Consider the following 27,436-nt stretch of genomic DNA (forward strand, 5'->3'; position numbering starts at 1 on the left):
GACAAGTCTGTTGGCTTGACAGTTGGAACGCTGACTGGACGCAGGAGGGTTATCTTCCTTTGTTTCCCCTTCTCCTCCCCTTATGGACAGAAGGCTGAGAGGGCCAGAGTAGCAGAAAAGGATGGACTCTCCATTGCACCATGCAGGGCGGCAGCGGTTGGTCGCCCCTTCCCCTGTACATCGCCCCCCACCTTCTCCTCACGATGGGGGTCATGCTGAATGCTCTCATGGCCTTGACCCAAGGTAACTCACATCCATTTTACAATGGATTGGCCAATGGTATGCAGGTCTGGGTGCCGGGATTCCCCAGGGGGCAGGACCAACCGGCCAATGAGTATTGCTTGGGTCCGCCCCTTGGTGGTTCTCAGGCCTAGCCTTCTCGCAGAGGGTACAGAAACTGGGTGGGATGGGGGGAACCATTACATATACAGTGGTACCTCTGGTTACGTACTTAATTCGTTCCGGAGGTCCGTTCTTAACCTGAAACTGTTCTTAACCTGAAGCACCACTTTAGCTAATGGGGTCTCCTGCTGCCGCCGCGCCGCTGGAGCACAATTTCTGTTCTTATCCTGAAGCAAAGTTCTTAACCCGAGGTACTATTTCTGGGTTAGCGGAGTCTGTAACCTGAAGCGTATGTAACCTGAGGAACCACTGTAATTAAGTCTATTGCAAAAAGCAACCAAAATGGGTCTGGTTGCGGCACCTTAAAGATGGACACATTTATTGTGGCAGGTTTCGCAGGCAAAAAATTCTCCAAGGTGCTGGCTTCTTCTATGCCCTTCATTCTGACTCATTCTCATTCTGCTGGAGCCAACTTGTGTGCCACATCAAGTATTTTGGGTAGAAAGTTAGGGTGGCTTACCATGTAAACACAATCGGATGAAATTCCCTGTTCCTACGCCATTCTGAGAGGTGTGGGAAGCCTGTCCTGTGTTTGCAGCTGGCCACATTCGCAGGGCTGGTGCAAGAGGTCCTGCTGCTTGCAGCAAATGCAGAGCCACTGCCCGCCCACCCCCACAGCACCACACAAGGACTTCCATCTGCTTCCTGCTCCTATTCCTACAGATTGTGTGGTCCTTCCAGAGTAAGGTAAGGTGGGTCATGTGGCCCCAAAGAGCACCAGATCCAGACCCTCTTCCGTCAGACAAACCACCTACCAACATCTTCATTTTATTGGGATTGAACCTCACTTCATATTCAGACCCTACTATTCCTCCAGTTAGCTCAGGGCAGCTTGCATTGCATTGTAATGCTTGTTATCTTCACAACAACTCTGTGAGGAAGGGTAGGCTGAGCACTGACTGGTCCAAGGTCATGGAGCAAGCTTCGTGTGAGTTGAGATTTAACCTCAGGTCTCTGTGGTTCAATCCCATGTGCCCTAATCATTAAATAATTTTATTTTCCCCACAGTCGAAAATGAAGTGGGCAAAGAACAGTATTCTGTTACGTCAGTTAAAAAGAATTACATTTATGGCAATACCCACCATAAAGGTAACATTTTATTTTTCCATTTATAAAATTAAGATGGTGCATGGAATACAGTGTGTGTGTGTGTGTGTGTGTGTGTGTGTGTGTGTGGTGTTGTTGTTGTTTACCAATGAAAGGAGCAGAGATAATTCTTAGAAGTTCAAAAGGAGCATCGTATCCTGTTTGTGTTACTTTATTGAAAGAGATCTAAACTACTGAGCCTCTTGGGCTTGCCGATCGGAAGGTTGGCAGTTTGAATCCCCACGATGGGATGAGCAGTTCGAAATCACACCAGTGCAAATAGATAAATAGGTACTGCCTTGGCAGTAAGGTAAACAGTGTTTCCGTGCACTCTGGCTTCCATCACAGTGTTCCATTGCACCAGAAGTGGTTTAGTCATGCTGGCCACATGACCCAGAAAGCTGTCTGTGGACAAACGTCAGCTCCCTCAACCTGAAAGCGAGATGAGCGCCACAACCCCATAGTCGCCTTTGACTGGACTTAACTGTCCAGGGCAGTGCCGGATTTATGTATAGGCTAAGTAGGCTGAAGCCTAGGGCCTCTAAATCTAGGGGGCCTCGCCAGCCTGCCCTCTCCCCAGTGCCTCAGGCTTCCCTCTCCCAAAATTGCAAACCCAAGATTTCATGCAAGGGCAGGGCAACTCAGGCCCAGCAACTATTAGACTCAGGGCTAGCCAGTGGGGCCCAATTTGAAGCAGTGGGGCGCAACTTGAATTATTATTTTTTGTAGGGCCCCACTTCACAGCCAAAGTCTGCAAAATTTTATAGATAAAAATAAAATCCATCTAAATTGCCCTGGTGCGGGGGGTCCCTTAGGAGCGGCCCGCAGGGTCCAATTTGGCCCACTTGCTCCAATTGCCTTAAGGTCAGCCCTGATGAGACTGTGCAGGGGTTGGACTCACAAGCTCTGCACCTTCTAGGTCCCTGGTGTCACCATTCAGAGTATAGACTCAAGGACTTGTTATGGAAATAAAGGGGGGGCACTTACTGGAAATCAGTTTTGTCACCTCTTCCCCCACAAACCCCGAGACAATGAGCCCAGCCACCTTTTATTCACAGTCGCATAAGCACTACACTACAGCATGGCCATAAACTTGTACGTTCAACCACTGAAATATACACCCAATATGTAGCAATGGAGATTTATGTTACTGCTTTATGAAAGAACACTGTGTTTTATGAACGGATTCTGTATTTTTTTGAATTACTTAAGAGCCACCAATAGGGAGCTCTAGAATCTGACAGCTAACCAATTGGGTACAGCGACCCCTATTGCTGAAAGCAGGTAACCAGCAGGGAATGCTTCAGCTCAGCCTTTGCACTGTTGACTGAACACCCCTTGCTGTGCAGATAATAAGAAAGCTCATCAATTATATCCCTTCTGGCATCCTGGCCGACTCTATTACGCTAGTGTAAACCCTGGTGCACCAGAAGCACAGAATAGCAACAAATAAAATCTGCTCATATGTCAACAACTGATAAGACTTGCCAACCAGTTCTTCATGGTCTTCCTAAATTATAAAGCTCCAAAATACAGGCCAAAAGAGAGCAGGTCTGGGAAGAGTGAGACATACAATGGGCACCACCAGTGAAGAGGCCCTGCTCCATGTAGCTCCTGCCCTGTCATTTGATAGTGTGCCCCCTTGCCCTCCTTCTTGACATGGAATGCTCTCTATTGGAGTCTCCAGGTCCAGTACAAAGAACATAGGAAGGGAGATCAGGGACCTTAAAGTTCCCAACAGCTGTTAAGCAAGCAAGCAAGCAAGCAAGCACAGAGGTCACCTTTGTCACAGTCAGGACGCCTATGTCCTGGCCAGGCCTGCACCCAATCTTGTTTTTGTAAAACCTTGTTTGTCCTCAGTAACCAAAATTATATTATCAACATATACAAGCAGAAAAGTTCTTTTCCTTCATTTGCAAGGAATCGTACAAAACAAAGTGGCACTAATAAAGAAAAGTTCCAGAGTGGCAACAGAAAGCAAACTAAAAATGCTTTTGCTGGTCATCAAAACTATCCAGCAATATCAAGTCATAGGAAAACCGGTGCTATTAAGAGTAATCCTTCTAGTTGGTTAATTAGTTTGGCAACTTCCATGCACATGCTAATTATCTCCACCAAGAGTTAAATGAACTAATCAGAGGCAGCTACAGGAGAGCTATGAGATTCAGGTGAGGGTCAGATGCCTTGTCAATCCCAGCAGGTATATAAGAGGATGACCCGGCCTGCGGCCTGCCCAGACCGCAAAAGGTTTGCAAAAAGTTCAGTTATTACAGAAGTTTTTCAGGATTAATTTTATGCATTTTTGTTTATAACACTTTTCCATTTTCTTCTAGTTGTAGGGGTGGGGTGGGGAAGGGCCTCACAAGTGGATTAGCCTAGGGCCTCTCTTCATCTAAATCCGGCCCTGGTCCAGGGTCCTTTACCTTTATCTTTACTTATGCTCAGGATATGACCATTTGTCAACATCTTCTTCTTCTGCAGTGAATGTCTATGTCAAAGTGCACAGAGACAGCCCCTTTCTAGTGTGCATGGACTTGTCACTTTCACAAAGTGAAGTCATAGACCCCAACTACCTATGGATTGGGCCAGATGGACTGAACCTGAGACGTGAGTTACCTTTTTGGCAGAATCAGAAATTGTAGAGTTGGAAGGGATCACGTGGGTAATTTAGTCCAACCCCCTGCAATAGAAAGGATCAATAGGCTTTCTAGCTCAACTCCCTCCTGAAGACATAGAGAGATGGATTCACCCATACACCATAATGTGCCACAACCAGAGTGCCAGAGTAGCACAGAAATTAGGTGCTTGTCTGCTGGGATCCAAATAACTGTGTAACTACTTCCATTTGCCCAAGAGGTTATTGGGCTTGTGTTTCCTGACTTTCAGTTGCCCTGGCGCATGGCAAATCACTTTTGAAATTGACAGCTGGGAAATTATATGGTTTCCTATTATATGGTTAAACAGGGTCATTTATTTGGGTATCTGCGCTAATAGTGACTTCTAATGGTGGCAGCTGCCCCAGCACAGAAAGCAAAATTAGGATGCCATTTGCATGTATTGCAGGACTCCTCCCACCAGATCCTTTGCATGCCTGCAGCTGCCTTAGAGCACAGATTCTCTAGGCTCACGTATGTTGCATGTCTGTTGACCTGGCTTTACCTTTCTTTCTTTCTTTCTTTCTTTCTTTCTTTCTTTCTTTCTTTCTTTCTTTTAGGGAAAAGTTATGTGAATCTCACAGCTACTGGAAAGTTGATGGTGCACGGTTTTACAGAGCACCTGTCTGGATCTTACACTTGCACCCTTTCTTACAGAGTTTTACAGCCCGACATGAAAGGAGAACGAGAGATATTCAAGACATATAGGTTTATGGTGTATGGTAAGAGAAGCAAGTCCTGTCTTGCCTGTGCCCTCCTAACTCTTGCTCTAGGCCTTGCCTGGAGCTGAATCAGGCTACTCTGAGCCTCCAAAAAGCCCCAACATACCAGAGAAGTTTGGATACTCGGAAATGCACCGTCCTCTAATTGAGGACTCAACTAGGGTTGCCAGCTTTTCAGTTAGCTCCTACTCCTGTGCCTTTAACAGCAGCTAAATCTGCAGACACCGGTAGGTACTTTATCTCCATTATCTGGAAGGTGTTCCCTGGGCATCTTTTGACAGATCAACCCGCTATAAAAGGCACAAGAGCTGGCCAAGCCAACACCTCTCTCTCTCCCCCTTCCCCTCCCTCTTTCTCTCTCTCTCTCTCTCTCTCTCTTACACACACACAAACAGAGAGAGAGAGAGAGGTACAGGTACAGATTTTCTTCTGCTTCTCTTTCTCTGCAATTAAACCAGGATTCTGTACTAACTGCTTATATGTAAGTGCCCCAGAGCACCCGTTTACTACTAATATGCAGAAACTGAGCTGGTTCACATGTCATACTAATCCACAGTTTTAATTATTTGTTATTATTTATTAAATTTGTATACTGCCCTATACCTGCAGGTCTCAGGGTGCTTCGCAGTTTTAATGCAAGGCGCATGAGTTGGAACAAACCTGAGCAAGCCTTGAGCTTGCATGCTTCTCTAATGTCTCTCCCCATCCAGCTTCCCAGACGATCCAGTCCTGGAGCCATGGTTCTGAGTAACTATAGTGAACTTAAACAAGCCAACCACCCAAGCCATGGTTTGAAGCTGGCTTGTTAATGCTAACCACAGTGCGTCAGTCGAGAAAAGGCCATGGTTAACTTAAACCTGAAGCTTTAAACTCCTCCTGGCTGTGCAAGAGAAGAGGAAAGGGTTAGCACATGAATGCTCATTCTAGCTCATGCACATTATACTAAACTACAGTTGTGCTAACATGACCGTTGTTCGTGGATTTTGTCCCAGGTGCCCTGCTTCTTCCCTGACTTTTAGTGGCCAAGGAAAGAAACTTTAAGTGAGAAAGAGAAACAGCAGCAGCACTACTGGTGTGGCTTACCTGGTGTCAGATTGTAGCCAATTCATAGATCACAACCCAAATACATTGACCGAGGCCTGAAAACAAGAGATCAATTTACACCATAAGCCTGAGAGAAAAGAGCCTGGGTCTTTTATTTTATGTACAAATCGTAGTTGCGGTAGGTGCTTTATAAATAGATAAATATGGTTAGCAACAACAGCAGATGATAGTGCATACCATTTAGAGTCACACACATTTCTCCTCTCACCCCCATCTTTTAAAGCATATCGGGAACCAGATTACACGTATCGAATGGCTGTTCACTTTACGACCAAAGAGTGCCGTCTAACAACAAATCATCAATTCTTTCAAGAGCTAAATAAGATCTTGAACAATCTGATTTCCCACCTGACGTGTCGTATCAGCGAGACGTCCTACAGATGCTTTTCTGTCAAGCGACCAAAACATGGGCTAGAAGATGAGCTGTTCATTGTTTTCCAAGGTAACAGAAGAGGGGTGGTTCTGTTTTGTCACCATGGCCTTTGGCCAACGGGAAACAGTGGTGGGATGATCCACATAGAGCTAGATACTTAGAGAGGATCTCTAAAGATCCGTCAGAGGGATATTCTATCTCCAATCTTAGCACCAAACACCACAGCATTGAAATAGGCCCTCTGCCTGTTCTTTAGGAATAAAAGGGGGAAATGCTGCCTTTTACTCTTAAACAGCAGGCAGAGGATTTATTTCCAATTTTAGTGTTATGTTGTTTGGTGCTAAGATCAGAGATAAAAGATCCCCCTGACTGGCCTTTAGAGAGGTTCCCTAAAGGGCATTTTATCTCTTATCAGAAGAGAAAGTGCCCTGTCTTTCTGACAGTACACAAGCTTCTTGAATGGTCTCTTGCACACCTCCACTGAACTTCCTTGCAATATGCAGCCACCAGAGAGGGTTGGGTCTTGGTTCACATGGGCTCACACGGGGCAAAGTGAAGGCCCAAACGACATCATGAGAGCTGCCTGCAGCACAGAACATGCCCCAGAATTTGCTGCAAGGCCCTGGGGTTTAATGGCAGAGAAATCAATGGCAAAAGTCTTCTCACAAGATAGAAAGTTTGAAAGCCACTGCCATAGGCCAGGCCTTCTGTCGCTGTCCATGGTACTTGGTTATAGTATAACTGAAGCCACATTCCTTCTTCCTCTGTTGCTTGCTTCACCCATCACTTTAAGAGCTTAGGGTTTGGGGTTTATTCCCTCCCCCCGCTTCCTGGCCCAAAGATGGAACTATAAGACAGGTTATGTTTCTCCTGGATTGTCCGTCCTTTTCTAATGACACTCCTGAACAAGGCAGAGCTAGTATAGCTTTAAAGAAGGCAGCCTTTGCAGCTGCAGTCCTAAGCAACCTTTCCTGGAAGCAAATTCCATTCCAATCGCCCAGGTTTAATTGTGAGTAAATAAGGCTTGGGAATGAGTGTAAAAATCCTGTCTTTGGTGATTCTTTAGGCACAATTAACAGAGAAATGGATTTTCATCAGCAGGCAGTTGTATTTCTTTGCCTTTTAGTGAGTCCATTTGCCCCTGGCTGGGAACTTATCTGTCACAAGATGGCCTCTGACTGTGAAGATGTGACCAACAACCGTGTTCAAAAGGTCAGAGTTCTTTTCAAAAAAAATTCTGAACAGGAATATTGAACAGTTATACATTCCAAAATGCTAACGAGATAAGTGAGTTGGGAGAGAGGGAATAGAGGCTCAGAGCAGCCTACAAAACGTAAAATACCTTTCCCTACTGCACATCTGCTGCTGCAGTTGTCCTTTTTTTTTTTTTTTTTTTTTGCTAACTGCTTTGAACGCACCCCCCCCCCTTGTGGTTAGTCCATTAGGGTAAATGGGGCACTACCCTCCTTTCCATGGAGGCGTAAGTTATAGCAACAGCCAAGGTGACATTTTTCCACCTTCGCCGCATCAAGCAGTTGGTCCCTTACCTTTCCCGCCCCGACCTGGCCACAGTGATCCATGCGACGGTCATCTCCAGGCTTGACTACTGTAATTCGCTCTACGCAGGGCTGCCCTTGAAGCTGTCCCAGAAACTCCAGCGGGTACAGAATGCTGCAGTGAGGCTCCTCACGAGGTCTCTGCCATGGGAGCATATTCACCCAGTGCTTTTCAAGCTGCACTGGCTCCCGGTGGAGTACAGGGTCAGATTTAAGGTGCTGCTTTTGACCTTTAAAGCCCTTCACGGCCTAGGACCCTCGTACCTACGGGACCGCCTCTCCCGGTATGCCCCACGGAGAGCCTCAAGGTCCATAAATAACAACACCCTAGTGGTCCCAGGCCCTAAGGAAGTTAGATTGGCTTCAACCAGAGCCAGGGCCTTTTCAACTCTGGCTCCGGCCTGGTGGAACGCTCTGCCTCATGAGACCAGGGCCCTGCAGGATCTGATTTCTTTCCGCAGGGCCTGTAAGACAGAGTTGTTCCGCCTGGCCTTTGGCTTGGAGCCAATTTGAGTCCCTCCCTCCCTCTCTTTTTTCTTTTCCTTCTCCTCCTGCGATGAGGCTACATTTTAATATTTTAATGTTCCATTATTTCAATGTTGTATTTTATTTTTGTTTTTAAGTTGTAATCATTCATCTTGTTTTTATTATTGCTTGTAAGCCGCTCTGAGCCCAGCCTTGGCTGGGGAGGGCGGGGTATAAATAAATATTATTATTATTATTATTATTATTATTATTATTATTACCCCTTTAACCTCAATCTGCCCTCTGCCAGCGCCTACCTGTCTGTCTCTTTACATGCATCCAGTTGAGGGGATGGCCCTGGCTGTTGGTTTCAGCACTGCCCTGGCAGAACTCAGCAAGGAGCAGGGTGGGAACCAAACTAGAATTACTTGGCTCTCCCTATCTTTGGCTCTGGTTCCACCTCCCCCTGGTCTCCCTGGCCTGCCCTACCAGTATCAAGGGACACCCTCTACCATTAGCACATGCACAGTATTACCAAGAAGCATGGCTGCCATGACAGCCTACTGAACAATGAGGCTGGCAGTGCCAACAGGAAAAGGACGGGATAAACACTGGCTGGAGAAATTAAAGGGAGCAGCCATAACCCTAAAGTCAGCGGCCAGGGTTCCTGCACCTTCGGTTTTTATCCTGAAGTGGGAGGGTGATTTCAGCGGATGCCGCTCCTCATGACATGCACTGCAGTGGTGTGAAAACCTTCATATAGCCCATTGCTATCCTTTAAAAGTGCAGGGAGCAAGCAACTTCAAACAGCATAGACGTTTGAACACTAGAGGGGTCTTCCGCAGGCATTTTCAAATGTTAGTGCACAATTTATGGGGACTAAAAATTTGCTCCTTTATGTAATGAAGTGGGGAGAGAATGGTTGCTATACAATGCACTGGCAAGGGCAAGGAAGTGAGAAGGAATAAGCCCCTCTTGTTATGCGTTGGGAAATCTATAACATGGATGCATCCAGTCAACATGCACGTTGTTGTGTTTTTCTGACTTAATTGTATGTTTTAGGCCCAATCGCTCGTGGAAGAGTTCTTCCGTAGGCAGCAGTACATCATGAAACATGAGTTTCAGAATGCCCCTGCAATCCATTACGTAGACCACAGTTTACAAGTCACTCGGCTGGACAGCTGCCGGCCAGGATTTGGGAAAAACGACATCGCCCACAGCGACTGTGCAAATTGCTGCGGTATTTGTTTTATTATCTATCTATTCCCACCACCCTCACCACCCTCCTCCAAAGTGTTTGGGACGGCACACATGGCTTTGGGAAGGTGTCTCCCCATTTATTATCACAGCTCTGCAAGGTAGCGACTGAGGCTGAGAGAGGTCGGGCTCAGATCACCCAGCAATGAATGCCCACTTGATTTCTCCTATTAAATCAAGTGATATAAGGGCTCTTCGAGCACAGCTTTTTGAGGTTGAGAGAACACCTCCTCCGCAACCTCAAAAGCACAGAGGTGCAATTGCTCCTTTTAGAAACAGGGATGGGTGAATCTGTCTATTTTAGGTCAGTGCCACTTTGGCAAAAAAAAAAACAACAACCCCAATTCGTTTCTGTAGCACATTGCCCAACCAAAAACCTCTCAAAATACTATTGAAATATTTATCCTGAAAGTATTTTTATTCCTTCTGCACACATGTAAATACAAATAGTGTAGCGACACTATTTGGAGAAGGGTGAAAGCAGAGGTGCCAGCTTCTGAAGGGGGGGCACATCATGTGGTGCATGACGTCATGGGTGTGCCATCCTGATGTTGTGCTCGTGACGTCAGGATGTTGGAGGAGCCGGGGGTGGAGCCAAACACAGTGGCTGCATGGCTTCAATGACTGAAGCTCCTCCTCTACCTGCCACTGTGACCGGCTAGGGCAGGCATAGGCAAACTTGGCCCTCCAGATGTTTGGGGACTACAACTCCCATCATCCCTAGCGAACAGGACCAGTGGTCAGGGATGGTGGGAATTGTAGTCTCAAAACATCTGGAGGGCCGAGTTTGCCTATGCCTGGGCTAGGGGCTGCTTCCTTGCTCCTTCCCCTCTGTGGCAGCAACAGGAGGAGAAGGAAGCAGCTGCTAAAGCCATGCTGCACTTGACTCCACACCTGACCTCCTCCTCTACTGCTTTTGAACATAGTGGGGGCCTGGCCGCCCCCAAAAAATATCGGGGGGTGTGTCCAAGAGGGCCTGGCCCCCAGGAGATGGCACCCCTGAGTGAAAGCAGCCTTAGCTGTTATGTGTGCCTACCATTGGACTGAGTTCTTAATTGTACAGTGGTACATTGGTTGTCAAATGACTTGGCTCCTGAACAAATCAGCTCCTGAACGCTGCAAACCCAGAAGTAAGTGTTCTGGTTTGCAAACGTTTTTTGGAAGCCAAACTTCCGACGCGGCTTCCGGTTGAGTGTAGGAAGCTCCTGCAGCCAATTGGAAGCTGCGCTTTGGTTTTCGAACAGTCTTGGAAGTCGAATGGACTCCCAGAACAGATTAAGTTCAACAACCAAGGTACCCCTGCTATTTGTAATTCCCACCCTGTGAAAATTGCTTTGCTTCCCACTGTCACTGTTACAACAAGGATTTGATGTTAAAGATAACAAATTAGCACTGGAAGTTTGGCAGCAAAAATAGTAACAAGAAAAACAAACAAACCTGATGAATTTGTGGAATATATGCAGTGTTGCAAGATGTGGGAGTGGCCATTCAACAAATAACTTGGAATTGTAAATAAATGTTTCCCTTAATTGCAAAGGTTAGATAAATGCTTGCAATGCTGTTGCACTTGGTCCTTTGTGTATATGTTTTGTATGTGTGTGCATGGAGAGGTAGATATATAATCTTGATTGTTGCAAGAATATAATGACTGATAACCCTATTAGATGGCTTCATTTCCCCAATATGACGTTTGCCCATTTGGTTCGCAGTGGCCTGTGACCCCGGGAGCTACAGCCCAAACAATGCAGTGGTCTGCCAGCCGTGTACAAATATACGGATTAAAAACTATGGAGCAAAATCCTGCTAAATAAAAACAAAATGAGAAAAATGGAGAGTGGATCCTAAGACTTGTTATTTCATCGTTTTCCACTCCAATCATGGGTTCAAACGAGAGTCAAAGAAAGACATGGAAACGGTAGCACTGTATTTACCTCCACCGTGGAATGTCTAGTAAATATACAATAAAATTAAGCACATAATTCATAATAAGATCTAACAATAAATAGCTAACAATAAATATGTGGAAACATAATACCAATAAAGCAAAACTAAGGCATCTCCAAAATTAAGTATTGATCCCAACAAAAACACCTGAACGATACTAGTCTCTAGGCATCCTGAGTGTCTTAATAGTCACAATTTGTGACCCTCGTTTCAAGGGAATTTATTCCTAATTTTGAACTCAGCAGCTGAGAATTTGGCTCCTCCCACTTCCAACAGTGTATTGCCATACAGAAGCTGGACCACTGAGGCCGTATAACACTCTTCTGAAAAGTCTTAGGATAATCATAGTTTAGGGTTACACTCTAGTTGTCGAGTAGCTGCAGTTTCCTGTGAAACAGGAAGCCTCCACATTTGCATTAATGTTACATGTGGCCTTTGGACCAAATACCCCTCCTAATAATGATTGTGATGATGATGATGATGATGATGATGATGATGATGATGATGATGATGATATTTATATGCTGCCCACATGACTGGGTTGCCAAGTGGAAGAACCTTGTCAACACATATTTCCAAGGTTCCTGCGAGAATCATGCATTTGATGATTTGAGGACCTCATGTGCAATCTTTGTCTGGCATCTGGGCCATGTGGCTGGATTTCACAAAGACACATCAGAAGATGGAAAACCATAAAGGCTAGGATGGTAACTGGGATGGCAAACCACTCCCAAGCAGCCTTCTATCTTTCACCTAGTGCAAACCATTTGCTACTTCTTGTGGCCTTCCAATCACTCCATTCCACAAGCGGAGAAGCAGGAAGCACCAGCCAATTCGGAACTGGACGGGCTCAAAAGGGTGGAAGCACTGAGTGCTGTACAGGGCTTTACACATTAAGACCTCAGCCCAGCTGACCCCCCTTGCAACAGGGGGAAAGATTTGCCTTCTTAGGATCTGTTTTACTTCCTGCTTCACCCACTTAGGATCTGCAGGGCGTACAAGCTGGAGTAGAGAGCAGCCAGTTCTGAACGGGCTTCGTTGCTCCACAGACAGACGGTGGAGTCTTTCCCAGCTTCCAAATCCAGCCCACAAGTTTGCAGCATCTCAATGGCCAGGTGAATTTCTTCGTTCTTCAAGGAATGGTGTGGAATCTCGAAATCGCTGCCTTCGTCGCCAAAAAGAATCCACTCCAAAATGCCATCCATCTTTTGGTGTAAAAGAGAGAGAGAGAATGGGACAAAATGAGTGAAAGGGCCAATTGACACCTGCCCCTTCCTCTGGCATATGAGCAGTAATCGCCTTCCTTGGGCGCGCAAGTGCTCACAGATACAGCAGGGTACAATTCCCGGGATGAATTGTGGGAGAGGGCAGTAACTGAAGAAGACGTGAGAAAAGCCCTGCTGGACAAAAATCCTGTCTAGTCTTGTTTTCACAGTGGCCAACCAGATGCCTGTGGAAAGCCCCAAAGCAGAATTTGAGCACAAAAACACACTCCCATTTTGGATTCTTAGTAACTGACATACTGCCTCAGCTACTGAGGTAATATACAGTGGTACCTCAGGTTAAGTACTTAATTCATTCCAGAGGTCCATTCTTAACCTGAAACTGTTCTTAATCTGAAGCACCACTTTAGCTATTGGGGCCTCCTGCTGCCGCCGCGCCACCAGAGCACGATTTCTGTTCTCATCCTGAAGCAAAGTTCTTAACCTGAAGCACTATTTCTGGGTTAGCGGAGTCTGTAACCTGAAGCGTATGTAACCTGAGGTACCACTGTAAAGGTAAAAGGTAAAGGACCCCTGGACGGTTAAGTCCAGTCAAAGGCGACTATGAGGTTGTGGCACTCATCTCGCTTTCAGGCTGAGGGAGCCGGCGTTTGTCCACAGACAGCTTTCAGGGTCGTGTGGCCAGCATGACTAAACCGCTTCTGGCACAACGGAACACCATGATGGAAGCCAGAGCACACGGAAACGCCGTTTCCCTTCCTGCCGCAAGGGTACCTGTAATATATGAGGTAACATACAACCATAGGAACTAGTAGCCACTGATAGACTTCTCTTTAGTCTGTTCCCAGCCTGCTTTCTTGTTTCTTCACACATACACACACATTCACCTCACCGTAGCTAGGGAGAAGTCAGCTCCCCCAAACTCTGATTCAAAATACTCCAGAAAGATCTTTTACGTTCTTCCTAACTGTCCCTTCCCCAATGAGGAAAGATCAACCATCTTGGGCAGAGTGGATGACCAAGAAAGAGACAGCCAGTGGCCATAACAAAATGTTAAAACGCTTAAGGGAAAATCGTCCTGATGTAAAGGGTGAGGGAAGAGCAAATGAATACCTCCCAGGCATGAATGTTGATCTTTTCCTTAAAATTATTATTATTATTATTATTATTATTATTATTATTATTATTATTATTATTTAAAAAAAACTACATGGAAGGAGTTAAGCCGGAAGGGCCTCACCATCTCCAGCTGCTGGGCCATTTTCTTCTTCTCCAGGATGGTATCCAGCAGTGGTAGCATCTCATAGTCCAAGTCTGTGAACACAAATCCCAAGACATGATAAATGGAGCAATAATGTCACATCTGGATGGTAGCATCTTTTACACAGACATGCGCAAAGTTATCCAGAACAGACAGGTCTGGATGGATGGCTTAGAGCAGGCATAGGCAAACTCGGCCCTCCCGATGTTTTGGGACTACAGTTCCCATCATTCCTGACCACTGGTCCTGTTAGCTAGGGATCATGGGAGTTGTAGTCCCAAAACATCTGGAGGGCCGAGTTTGCTTATGTATATGTCTGGTTTAAAGGCTTGCAATGAAGGTGCAAAAACTATCCACCAACCCCTCTTGCCTTGGGGAAGCCAAGCAGACACACCCAACCAATAAGTGTTTTCCATACCATCTAGAGAAGAACAAAGGAAGTTGACTGGTCCCCAGAGATCTTGGTTTTTCGCACTCTCCGTGTCTTGAGAAATCCCTAAATAGGAAAGCAGCTTTTCCACAGAAGGTCGGTGTTCCTCATTCAGGGACTCCAGCATGGAGTGATCGACACTGTTTCCTGCCATAGAAAGCTCCAGCTGATGGGAAATTATAGCAACTGGTCAGTCAACAGGGGTGAAAATGGACAGCTGCCGCATATAGCAGAGCCCTTAGCTACCAATGCCTTTCTTTTCTTTTCCCCCCAGAGCTGAGATGCATATTTGCTGCTAAGTTCCAATTAAGGACTTCTGGGAAGATAAGCAATGTGATTAGGTGCAGAGACTGAGTGGATAAGTTTGGGTAAAGCCAGGATCTTGGAACAGACAGGCTGGAAGCTCGAGGAAGAAGATACTTTGGTAGCAGCTTCCCGGAACAAGCGCTGAGACTGAAATAGACACGTGAAGGGTACATACCTGCTGTGAAGAAGAACCTGCAGGTGTTGCTTGACTCCAGCTCCCATCTGCCCCAGCTAGCATGGCTAATAGTTAGGAATGATAGGAGTTGTAGTCCAACAACATCTAGAGGCAGAGCTGGCCCAGCCAGTAGGCAGGGTGAGTGAGGCTGCTGCTTCAGGTGGCAGATGCCTCTAGGTGGCATGCCAATGAGTGTCCCACCTGCCCTGCCAACACCAGTGGTGGAGAAGCACCGCCCCCAGCAGCACCGATTTTGGGCAAGATTGCATCCATCTGGGGCAAAATCCTTACCCGAAATTTGCAAACCCTTCCCCCAAATTTGCACAGATGGTGCTGCTTCTAAGCCAGCAGTGGTATGAGCAGGTCAGTGGTGGCAGCAGGGCAAAGCGGCAGTTCCCATTTTGTCTATATCCCCCCCAGCCCCTGTCTGGTGGGTCACAGGTTCTCCATCCCTGGCATTTACAGATTTAGTCTGTGTCCACACTAGGGTTGGACTACAACTCCCATCATCCTTAGCTAGCAGGACCAGCAGTCAGGGACGATGGGAACTGTAGTCCACAAACAGCTGGAGACCCAAGCTTGGGAAACCCTGGTCTACACCTACGTGCAGCAGAATAGCACAGTATATGAGCAGCTAAGAAAAGTGACGAACCATTGACTGGACAGTGGAAGCGACTTCTCCGTCCTGCAGCAAAACTTCAAAGGATTCCAGAAGCTGCTTCTTCAAAGGCTGGCTCAAGAGTGCCAGCGGCTCATATGCCTCTTTGACGGCGTCTTTCACTTGCTGGACAGCTAAAGGTTGCAGTCAAGACGGTTAGCATGATTTGCACTATGGCGCTTTTGATAACACACAGGTTCGACAGCTCCGCCACCCCTGATCTAAGAGAGGAGGTGGCTTTGCCTTTGAGGACTGAGGCTGGTTTACGATGGGCTACTTACCATAACCAGCCTCTCTGTTAAAAGTGCTTGTTAGGGCACATTGCTTAGATATTCCAGCGATATATAAATAGCTTAAATGAATAGTATGGCGCTGAGTTTCAGAGGCAGCGGGAGCTAATTTCAGCTGGGTTCAGCTTTGAGAGGAGCAAGAGGAACATAGACCACACCTGGAGAACTGTGTCCAGTTCTGGGCACCGCAATTAAAGAAGGATATTGATGTGCCGGAACGTGTGCATTTGAGGGTGACCAAGATGACCAAGGGTCTGGCAACCAAGCCTTAGGAGGAATGGTTGAGGGAGGTGGGTATGTTTAGCACAGAGAAGAGGAGACTGAGAGGAGATGTAATAGACACCTTCAAATATCTAAGGAGCTGTCACTTGGAGGATGGAGCAAAGCTTGTTTTCTCCTGCTCCAGATGTTAGGACCTGAACCAGTGGCTTCAAGATACGGGAAAGGAGATTCTGAGGAAGCATCAGGAAGAACTTTCTGACATTAAGAGCTGTTTGACAGTGGAGCATCCTCCCCTGAGCAGTGGTGGACTCTCCTCCCTTGGAGGATTTTAAACAGCAGTTGGATGGCCACTTGTCATGTATGATCTAGTTGAGATCCTTGCATTTCAGGGGGCTGGACTAGATGACCCCCGGGATCCCTTCCAACCCTACGATTCTGTGATTCTACAATTTTTATTATACTGAGCCAGACCTACTGCCTCCTACTGACTGGCAGTAGATCACTTATTTCCCATTCCTACCAGGAGATGCTAGGGACTGAACGTGGAACCTCCCGCATGGAAAACAGATGTTCTGCCATGGAGCTATGGAAGGAATTTGCTGGTCTCTGGTGGGAAAGATCTGCAGGATGGGGACAGGCAGAATCCAGGCGCGAAATCAGAAAGCAACAGAAGGTCACTTGCCTGTTAGTGAGGAGCCCAGCTCATCCTGGAATGCTAAAGGGAGAAGGAGAGAGAAATTTAAAAATACTGGCTTAAAAATACCCACTTGGAATTCATTTTAGCTAAAGCTGTGTTCACTGTGCACTCACTGCATTTCCAAGTGCTGGGTTCACGCATCATCCAAAACTCATTATGCACCCTGGACCTTTTCAATAGAACACTACGGGCTGAGTCCCTGTTTCTCAAATCAGCTTCACACCAACTAGAGTCCGTAAGCTGTTCCTAATTCATCTCTAGCCAAGGTGTGAACACCTGGCACAGGGCAAAGACATCCCGGCCCTGTTAAACGCCCCCCCCCCTTCATGTGTGCATGAGCAGAAATGAATCTGACACTAACGAAGCCGTGTTGATGTGAAGAGCTGGAGCAGAAAACACTGTGAAACCCATCAGGTGGGGGAAATTTAATAGTGCTGTGCGGTGCTAATTTAGCCACTCTAGTAATCTTTGCACACCTTTTCCTCTGTTCCCTCACCTCCTTCTTATTCTGCCTACTTTGGACATTCATACTGGAACATTATCAAGACAGAGTCCTCTCTGTCTCTTTTTGTTTCGCTTACATAATTCCTCAAAGTGCCATACATTTTGAGTGCATTATTATTATGTGTAAATATAAGTAACAACAGTCTCACACATACCATCATACGTGAGCGAGGAAACCAACTTTGTTTGAAGCCGCTGGCAGAGCAAAACTGGAAAGAAAACGAAGCAATGATCAGGAGAGGATACAGAATTGAGTTCTTCATGTCTTCCATGGTCTCAGAGTGACCCTGGGGCAACCTGCGGTGCTGAACTGTTTAACTACAGGTAGCGGCCTCACACACCAGCTGTTATCACACCACCCAGCAAGCTCTCCAATTCCTGTGGTTCTGCACACCAAGAACATCACTGTCAGGGACTGGTCCGAAGAGGAGGGATGGTGAAGTCTGCCCTGCCCCCCCGCCCCCACTTCCCGGAGAAGAGGGAGACAGTATAGATTTAGAACAGTGGTTTGCAGAAGGTCAGAGGCTGCAGAGTGGAGAAGCTGGGAAATATTAGGAGGGGAGCAGGAAGAAGAAGAAGCACCAGGGAGAGACAGCTGACAGACTCAGTGTTTCTAGAAAGCATTCCAGACCCTCCCCCCCCCCCCTTCTAGGACCTGGCGTTCCTTGAGAGTAGTAGAACAGAAAGCTCAAAGTTAGAAAGCACAGATCAGTAGGTGCAGGAGTGGTGTAGAATTGGAGGGACTGAGGGGATGTGACTTTACTTGGAGCAACGCCATCATCTAAGAGAGACTGCATTCCTTTCTCTCTCTCTGTGAAAACTGAATAAATTACTTGGTAAGAACGCTTCTTACCTGCTTCTTGGCATCCCACTGACAATCATTTTCTCACTCCGTTGCAGGGTGAATTGACTCATGGGCAACCTGCTGGAAGCTTCATGCTACTAGTGGAAGGGGCGCTGATAGTCCTGACCATTTAAAAATGAGAGAGCTGCTCTCTAGATCATCAAGAGGGCAGAGACTGTGGAACCTCCAGGTGCTGGACTATAAGTCCCATCATGCTGTCTGGGGCTGAAAGGAGTTGGAATCCAACAACTGGAGGGCCGTAGGTTCGCCATCCTGGCTCAAGATGCTTTCACATTCTGTGTGGAAGCTACCCCTGTCTCAATCTGTACAGACAACTCTTTTCACTCACCCAGTTCTTCGTCGTAAGTTTGGAGCTTCTCAACCACGTAGGCCAGCACTGTGCCCCGGGGGATCAGCATTGCATTCTTCTTCACTGTTGTGCTCAGGCCCTGTGCGCAGACAGTTGTTGTTCTTGTGCTTATTATTATTATTATTATTATTATTATTATTATTATTATTATTTCAATTTGTATACTGCCCTTCATTTGAAGATCAAAGGGCAATAAAAATACGAAATGAGAACACAAAAGACATAGCAACAACCCCCCTCTCACAAGCACTTATAAAAGGCCATAGTTTGATTGTTTAATCAGCCAATTACCTGGTAACAACAACATTTTGTTTGTTTGTTTGTTTCCCACCCATCTGACTGGGTTACCCCAGTCTCTCTGGGCAGCTTCCAACTAAAAATAAAGGGACACAACAACACATCAAACATTAAAAGTTTCCCCAAACAGGTCTGCCTTCAGATGTCTACGAAAAAGCATCTGAGAGGAGGGCATTTGACAGAACAGGTGCAACTACCTAGAGACACTTTGTTGCCTGGCGCCTAAAGACCTGTAATGAAGGCACCTGGCAAGCCTCCCTGGGGAGAGCATTCCACAAATGGGGAATTGTGGGAGACAGAGAGAGAGAGGAGGGAGAAACCACAAAGCTAAAGGCCACAAACCTGTATCGTCAATATTTCCGCTGCTGTCACCGTTCCCTTGCCGCCTGCTTGGACAGTCTCCTCAATCAGAAGCGGCTCCATTATCTCGAAAGCCTCCGTCACAACATAGAAATGCAGCTTGGGGTAGAGTTGCTGGAGAAGACTGAGGGATGGCACCATTTTCCTGAAAGCAACAGGGAGGTACATTGCAATGGCTCCTAAGCATTCAGGGTTCTTGCTGAGTGAGGAAAGAACCGGGGGGCTTCTGCGCCCCTCATGAGGGCCACTCTGGGAAGGGCTACAGAGCAAAAGTTTCCCAGCGATGTGGCACTTTCCCAGACCCCACACCCGGATCCTGCCCAAGACAATTTGCTTGCTGAGGCAAAGGACAACATGGTGTGTCTCCCTGTCCGCTTTCCATGTGACCTTCCTGGCAGTTTCACTTCAAGACTAAAAGCATCATCTTAATGCGCATGCCTCCCCCACAACTGCCCAGTCCACAACTGCACAGTATTTGTTCCACCCCAGGCACCGGCAACCCCCGCTACACCACTGCTACCCGGATGCTCAGAAAGTTGAGGTCATTGTAATATGTTTTAGTATTTTAATTTTTGCATGCTTTAAAGGAGGGTTGTAATTTTTTTCCTTGGTTTTATTGTTTTCCCTTTTTGTATACTGTTTTGATGGTTGGTTGGTGTGTGTGTGTGTGTGTGTTTTACAATCAAGCAATGTATACATTTTATGAAATGAATAAATCCTTGAAAGTGAGGAGAGTGAGCATTCCAGAGACAAGGCAAGGATTGTAGCAGATTCTGCAAGGAGTGCATAACTCAAGTCCCAACTCAAGGAATCCTAACTCAAGGCTGCTTTCTTTCTTCTATCCTTGACTGTCCTCTAGTGGACACTGTTGGGGCTGCAGTTAAGTCTTAAGCCCTCTTAGCAAAAACAGATTCTATTTGTACTGAGCTGCTGTTGCAGCTTTTGCTTGTTCCCTTCCACGTGGGAACTTTCATCTTTTTTGCTTTCACCTTGCTTTGTCATTTAATGTTGGGTATGCCAGGTTGCAGGGACGCAGGTGGCGCTGTGGATTAAACTACAGAGCCTAGGGCTTGCCGATCAGAAGGTCTGCGGTTCGAATCCCTGCGATAGGGTGAGCTCCCGTTGTCAATCCCTGCTCCTGCCAACCTAGCAGTTCAAAAGCACGCCAAAAAGTGCAAGTAGATAAATAGGTACCGCTCTGGCGGGAAGGTAAACGGTTTCCGTGTGCTGCTCTGGTTTGCTGGAAGTGGCTTAGTCATGCTGGCCACATGACCCGGAAGCTGTACGCCAGCTCCCTCGGCCAATAAAGCGAGATGAGCGCCACAACCCCAGAGTCGGCTAAGACTGGACCTAATGGTCAGGGGTCCCTTTACCTTTACCTTTATGCCAGGTTGCAGTGAGAAATGGGGCTTCAGATGAGCTCCATAGTGCTAGCAGCCCTCATAAGGACTGCCAGGCTATTCCTATTCTGTGGTCCTTCCTGTTCAGAGGGAGCCTGGCACAGTCATGGTGTGAAAAGTTTCACTGAAAGACAGTTTAGAAGACAGGGTGCCCAACACCCACTGCCTATTTGGTGCGCATTTAAAGCACATGGCAATCCCCCAAACAAATCCTGGGAATTGTAGTTTGCTAAGGGTGCTGGGAACTGTAGCTCTATGAACTACAGTTCCCAAGGGTTCTTTGCGGGGGTGATGTGCAGTGTGGATGTGAGAATGGATGTGGATGGATGTGGGCCTGATCCATTTCTCTGTCCTACTCTGCAGCTCTTGGTGACACCCAAAGTCAGCTTCCTGGAGCAGCTCCAGCCTCCTTTTGCGGTGCAAGAGAAGGCTCTCCATTTGCATAAACCAAAAAAGGCAATGGCCAACAAGCCTGGTCAACTTCTCCCCTTCCCAAGCACCCTGCAAAGCCATGCTCACCACAGCTCCCTGGTGTCCACATAGGTTTTCCTCACAGCTACCAGAGAGGAAGACAAGCAGGCCGAGCCCAAGCCGCTGATATCCACTGCGGCAGTCTGTATCTTGAGGTTCAGTTTTGCTCCAGATTTGTGGCAGATGTTTGCAGAAAACAGAAGTGGTTCGGAGTGTTTCAGTTCTGGGGAAAGCACAACAAAACCCCACATTCAAAACACTTCGGTCAGATTTATTTCTTTAACCACCACATTCCACATTCCTGATGATTCTCAAAGAGGTTCACAATAATCAAATCATATGTACAGGCAGATGCTATCACCCTTCTTCTAATTACAGAGCCAGAACAGCAGGTTCTCTCGACGGCATTAAACTGTTATACTATGTGGCTCCTACCTCTGCTTCCTTGAAAGGGATCTGTATGTAACGACCAAACCCATTGGGTTTATGCAATCCATCCTCCCATTCTGTCCCCTCCTAGTCCACTTTGTTTCCTTCTTCCTTACTGGAAGAAGTTGCTTGGCAGGAGGGTGGAGCAGCTAGAAGTGCTACCTTCTTAGCAGGTGTGTCTTTGTTGCTTACCGGAATACATATGGGGAGGAGTGATCTGCCAGGGGCAAGGTTAACATAGATCCTTTCTGCTCCCTGATGCCAAATACCTATGGTTTGCCATTATGTCTGAATTGGACAAACTATCCGTTGTGCATTCAGTGGTCTGTGTTTGCCTGAGCCTGGACTAAGGATTCTGAGCCCCTGTGTTCTGATTCGATAAGTGATATCCAATCCCAGAACATTTCAGGTTTTGGGCCTCTGCCATTGGCCCTTAAACTCTGAGTTATGATTCGCAGCTTGGAAGTTTAGACAGCCAATCGCGTTGAGAATGGGAGTGGCCCAGGCCTTCAGAAATTTATATAAGCAGTTGCTTTGCCCCTGTTGTCCAGTTCTGTTAATTCAGTAAATGTTATCACTTGTGTCTTGCCTCGTGGGAACCGACCTACACTTCACTATTGTTACTACAAACCACTTTCCATGCAAACCAGAACCGGGATCCATAGTTCATATTGGGTATGCGAGTTTGAAGCATGGCCCGCTGAATAGCTAAACCACAAATCCAAACACCTTAAATCTCTTTTGTCGCCTCCCAGACACCCCAGCCATGAAATTCCAATGTCCATGGAGGGCTACTTCAAATGTGTGTGCATGGAAGTGTGAACACCTTCAGACGAGGCATGCACAACTTTCCGGTCTAAACCCCAAACGGAGCCTACATAAGCCATGCATAAGCAAATAGCAAATCTTCATTGTCTGTCTGGGACAAGAGCCTCTCCAGCTCTATGAGCCAGTGTGGTGTAGTGGTTAAGAGCGGTAGTCTTGTAATCTGGTGAACCGGGTTCGCTTCCCCACTCCTCCACATGCAGCTGCTGGGTGACCTTGGGCTAGTCACACTCCTCTGAAGTCTCTCAGCCCCACTCTCCTCACACAGTGTTGGTTGTGGGGGAGGAAGGGAAAGGAGAATGTTAGCCGCTTTGACAGTGGCGTAGCGTGGGGGGTGCCAGGGGGGCCGGCCGCACCGGGCGCAACATCTGGGGGGGTGCGCTCGCTGCCTCCGGAGTCGCCGAAGAGCCTCGGGCGCAGGCTGTAGCGGAGCCGCATGTCTCGCGGAACCGACGAGCTGTGCGCGCATCCGGGCTGAAGGCGCCCGGCAGGCAGCGGCTCTCAGCGCTCGCCGCGGAGGACGCGCCAGGCAGCCTCTCCTCACAGCCCCGCCTCCGCCGGTGCTGCTGCAGCTGCCGGGCCGTTGCATTTTCCTCGCCTCTCTGCCCCCCTCCTCCTCCGGGCAAGCGGCATCGTTTGGGCGGCAGCGCCAGCGGCAACTCACAGGTTAGGGGTTAGGGGGGGCGCAAATTACTTGCCTTGCCCCGGGTTAGGGGGCACAAATTACTTGCATTGCCCCGGGTGCTGACAACTCACGCTACGCCGCTGCGCTTTGAGACTCCTTCGGGTAGTGATAAAGCGGGATATCAAATCCAAACTACTACTCTTCTTCTTCTTCTTCTTCTTCTTCTTCTTCTTCTTCTTCTTCTTCTTCTTCTTCTTCTTCTTCTTCTTCTATAATGCTCTGATTTGGCTTGAATTCTAGATCTCATTCCTGGCTTGCTTGTCGCAGTTGTTAAACAGGAAAAAAGTCTCCCCTAAGCTTTGGTATGCACCCTGGTCTGGACATGGTTTCTAGTAAGCCACTGTATTGCTCCTGGCCCCACGGACCCTAACAAATGCCTACTAAATGATACGAAAAACAACATACCTATTTCCACCTCTGCTCCTTTCTCGAGCACATCCGCCAGCTTGAAAGGGCTTGGAGAATACTTCCGCGTATTCCAAGGAAACCTGGATTGCTCTTTAGTCACCAGAGAGAGAGGCTGGAAGCTATCGGTGAGTACCTGGCTAGTCACAGGTATCAGCCTCCTGTCTGAGCCCAGCTCTTTTATAAGCTGCTTGGTCAGCCGCTTAAACATTTTTTATCCCCACAGATTGGAGGACGCTGAGACACAACCGCAGGAAGACAGGAAGGCAGCTCACAACCTGTAAGGAAGGAACCAAATTATTTTATTTTTATTAAAACAGGATAGCCAGTGTGGTAAAGTAGTTCGAGTGTTGTATTACGACCTGGGAGGCTAAGGTGCAGGTCGGTGACTATGGTCCAATCAATGTCTCTCCCTTGAGCCTACCTCACAGGATAGTTGTGAGGGTTAGAATTGTGAGGGTAATATCTGCAGCATACATTTTAAACCCATGGCTCCCCCCCTCAAAGAATCCCAGGAACTGTAGTTTACCCCTCACAGAGCTACAATTCCCAGTCCCCTTAGCAAACTATAGTTCCCAGGATTCTTTGAGGAAAACCAAATGCACAGTGTGAATATGACTGCTGTCCCATCCCCACAGTTGAAGTAAGCGTCAACTGCCATGGGGGGCACCATTTTGGTTTTTTGCTTCACGCAGCAAAATATTTTAGGCTGGCCCTGGTGCTGTAATACCTGCAACTTTTCAATTCTCAGGGCACATCTGGTTCTTGGGCGCTCCTCAAATTGCAGCCCCAAACTAGTATTTGAAGTTGACTGTGGAACTGGGCAGTGTGTTAGGCCTTAGGCTTTCAGAAAAAGAGTGAGAGAACGCTCTCCCAAACAACATTTACAAACCATTTTGAAGGCTGTATTCTGAGGCCCAGGTTGCATGCAAAGTGGTTTTCCTCCCAGTATTGTTTTTTTCCTGCTAACTTTGAAGGAGTTTTAGGTGAAGAAAACCACTTCCCTAAGCGTGTGGTGATCACCTCACTTGCACATGCTGCCAGTGGTGAAATCTAAGGCTGGCAAAGTACTGAAGTGTCGCTGTTGTTTTATAGGCTGCCGTCCTGCTTGTAATTAAGTGATCGCTCAACTGGTCTTTATTTATTTACAATATGTATATACTGCCTTTCATTATCAAACTCCAGGGCAGGTTACAGAACACATTAAAGCAGCAATAAATTTAAACCGTAAATACAGCAAGCCACAACAGAAAAAAATAGAAAGCATAGTGCTAACAGCTGAGTATGAAGATCAGCAAATGCTAAATAACTAAGGGCTTATCCATACTTACTGTGCTTTAACGTTCTGTGTGCAAACAGTTGCCCCTCCCCAAAAAAGCTTTCCTTGCAAAAACCTGCTCTTTAAAACTGAATTGGAGCAAACATCAATTTGGGTTTTCTGCGGACTGACATTTGTTCCGATTGAGCTTTAAAGGGTGGGTTTTCAGGGGGGAAAGCTCTGGAGCAAAAAGAAAGGGGGGGCTTAACAACCCAGTTAGAAATTACTTTACACAGTGAGAGGAGGTGGAGGAAACACAGAATGGAGGTCAAAAGAAGAAGAATGAAGAACAAGAAGGAGGAGGAGGATGAAGAGAAGGAGAAGAAAAAGAAGAGAGGAGGAGAGGGAGGAGGAAAAGGAGGCAATTAAAAAATGAAAGGGAGTTCTATATTCCTCATTGTGATTGAAAGCAGATTTTGTGTCTGTAAACGTTGAAGGTGGAAGAGAGAAGGAAATCCCTAAAAGGACAGTCAGCAGAAAAAAGTGAAAAGAGCCAGCCCTACTATTAGGTAGAGGGAAGCAGTGGTGCCTCACATCCTGTCCTGTTCCCCACTGAGCTCTCCTGCTGCCTTGAGGTGCAGTGAAGGATGCTGCCCCATCATCCCCAGTGTTGAATTACACTTCACCTTCTGTCAGGTTGGCTACACTACATGGAAAGGAGCAGGCGCCATCTTGGCCTGTGCTTCAGGCAGCCAAATATGGGGCCAGCCCTGACCACCAGGTCACTGAGCGCAGAGAAGCATTTCTCAATTAAGAAAGGGTGTGGTTTTTCTTTCAAGCTGTCTATGCGCTACAAAATGCATACAGGCAACAGCGTTACACAAATCTGCCTGGGCTGGTCCTGTTTATAGGCTGATGTAAACACTAATACAGGGACGCGGGTGGCGCTGTGGGTTAACCACAGAGTCTAGGACTTGCTGATCAGAAGGTTGGCGGTTTGAATCCCTGTGATGGGGTGAGCTCCCATTGCTCGGTCCCTGCTCCTGCCAACCTAGCAGTTCAAAAGCACAGCAAAGTGCAAGTAGATAAATAGGTATCACTCTGGCAGGAAGGTAAACGGCGTTTCCGTGCGCTGCTCTGGTTTGCCAGAAGCGGCTTAGTCATGCTGGCCACATGACCCGGAAGCTGTACGCCGGCTCCCTCGGCCAGTAAAGCGAAATGAGTGCCGCAACCCCAGAGTCTGCCACGACTGGACCTAATGGTCAGGGCTCCCTATACGTTTACCTTTAAACACTAATTGATTGATCATCGGGGGTTTCAGCAACCTGAAAACAAACTGCAGTTCCCAGCATTCTGTGACAGTTCACAGTGCTATAGTACAGTTTTAAAGGTACAGTGGTACCTTGGGTTACAGATGCTTCAGGTTACAGACTCCACTAACCCAGATATAGTACCTCGGGTTAAGAACTTTACCTCAGGATGAGAACAGAAATCGTGCGCCAGCGGTAGGCAGCAGCAGGAGGCCCCATTAGCTAAAGTGGTACCTCAGGTTAAGAACAGTTTCAGGTTAAGAACAGACCTCCAGAACGAATTAAGTTCTTAACCCGAGATACCACTGTAAGATAAAGGCTGATTTGGAAGAAAGAACATGAAATTCACAAGGAAGGTAGTCAGCTTGCCCACCCTGCTCACTTGCCTTTAACAGTCCCATCAGTCAGAGAAATTCAACAGGTGTAGCTTTCCTTGTTAAATTTCTGCCCGTCAGGTAACTCCGGCAGATGCACGAGTGCCGTCAGTGAGAGAAAAGAGGAGTCTTGGCCCCAAGAGACACCATGAATTTGTTCAATCCAGCTGCCTTTTGAGTTTTTTTCTTTCTTACTTACTTTTTTAATGCTTTAAAAATGACAGGCTAAAATGACATGCCTGCCAGCTTCACATTAAAAGCGAAAATGTGTGACTTGGCATGGGGGAATAAGGTTGGAAGTTAAAGAAGAGAGAGGGACCAGAATGAAAATACACAATTACTGACATTTTTAAAAGTTCTTTGAAACCGAGAGCGGTGAGGTAAGCTGGGAACGAGGATCGGATTGTTCTTGTTAAAAGTTTCATTTATTCAATGCACAGAGAAGCAAAAGGGAAAGGGGGAGGGAAACACCGAGTTATTTGCTAAAGATTTCCTGAGTTGCTGGATTATATCACATCAATAACTTTGTAATTAGTAATGATTTGTCTTCAACATTTTTAGAGGTGCAAAGAACCTATCTTAGTTTCGCTCCCAGCTACCTGTGCTCCTTCCGGGTGTAAAAGTGAGGTGGGAGATTCTGGGATGTCATGAAGACATTGAAACAGGATTTCTTGGTTTATTTCAGAAAATAGTTTTTGACTTACCTGAATCCTGAAGCCTTCAGGTTTCTTCTTTAAAAGGGGGGGGGGGCTTCCTTGGTTGACAAGAATAACTCCGGATTCAGCAAGGTCAACTGCAAGTTTCCTGCTCATGAGCTTGCCAACAACACTCTTAAAGGAATTGTGAAGTGAACTGCTGGACGCTTCATTTTCTGCTAATAAAGGGAAGTTAGACATCCTTTTTTTAACCCTCCTTATGAGTCACACAAACCGCTAGGCATTGGCATGTTCAACTGGCTAGAGAGCAGATGAGTGATCAGTTGAGGTGAGAGGGTTCACATGTGCCACGACCTGCCTTGAAGTCGTGCCCTTTTACCTGTAGACAGAAATCCCAAACAAGTGAGGTAGAACTTATGGGTC

At 46.9% G+C, this 27,436-nt stretch overlaps 2 protein-coding genes across 2 annotated transcripts; one reads left to right on the forward strand and one right to left on the reverse strand.

The window, feature by feature from the left end:
- On the forward strand, positions 1-11,451 carry ZPBP2 (zona pellucida binding protein 2). The gene is made up of 8 exons (XM_083470177.1): positions 1-243; positions 1,411-1,491; positions 3,970-4,095; positions 4,703-4,864; positions 6,192-6,410; positions 7,468-7,553; positions 9,425-9,602; positions 11,329-11,451. The coding sequence occupies exons 1-8, from the start codon at positions 141-143 to the stop codon at positions 11,424-11,426; spliced, it is 1,053 nt and encodes a 350-aa protein (XP_083326303.1). The 5' UTR covers positions 1-140; the 3' UTR covers positions 11,427-11,451.
- Positions 11,450-27,436, reverse strand: LOC310690638 (gasdermin-A3-like). Its single transcript, XM_083470016.1, has 11 exons — positions 27,062-27,436; positions 23,416-23,693; positions 21,120-21,294; positions 19,183-19,345; positions 18,523-18,622; positions 17,485-17,538; positions 16,811-16,843; positions 15,611-15,750; positions 14,466-14,643; positions 14,027-14,100; positions 11,450-12,768 (listed from the first exon to the last, which is right to left on the reverse strand). Exons 2-11 carry the CDS (start codon positions 23,624-23,626, stop codon positions 12,535-12,537), a joined length of 1,362 nt encoding a protein of 453 aa, XP_083326142.1. The 5' UTR covers positions 23,627-23,693; positions 27,062-27,436; the 3' UTR covers positions 11,450-12,534.

The sequence above is a fragment of the Podarcis liolepis genome (assembly GCF_965112155.1).
Source record: "Podarcis liolepis genome assembly, chromosome: 13".
Classification (NCBI taxonomy): Eukaryota; Metazoa; Chordata; class Lepidosauria; order Squamata; family Lacertidae; genus Podarcis; species Podarcis liolepis.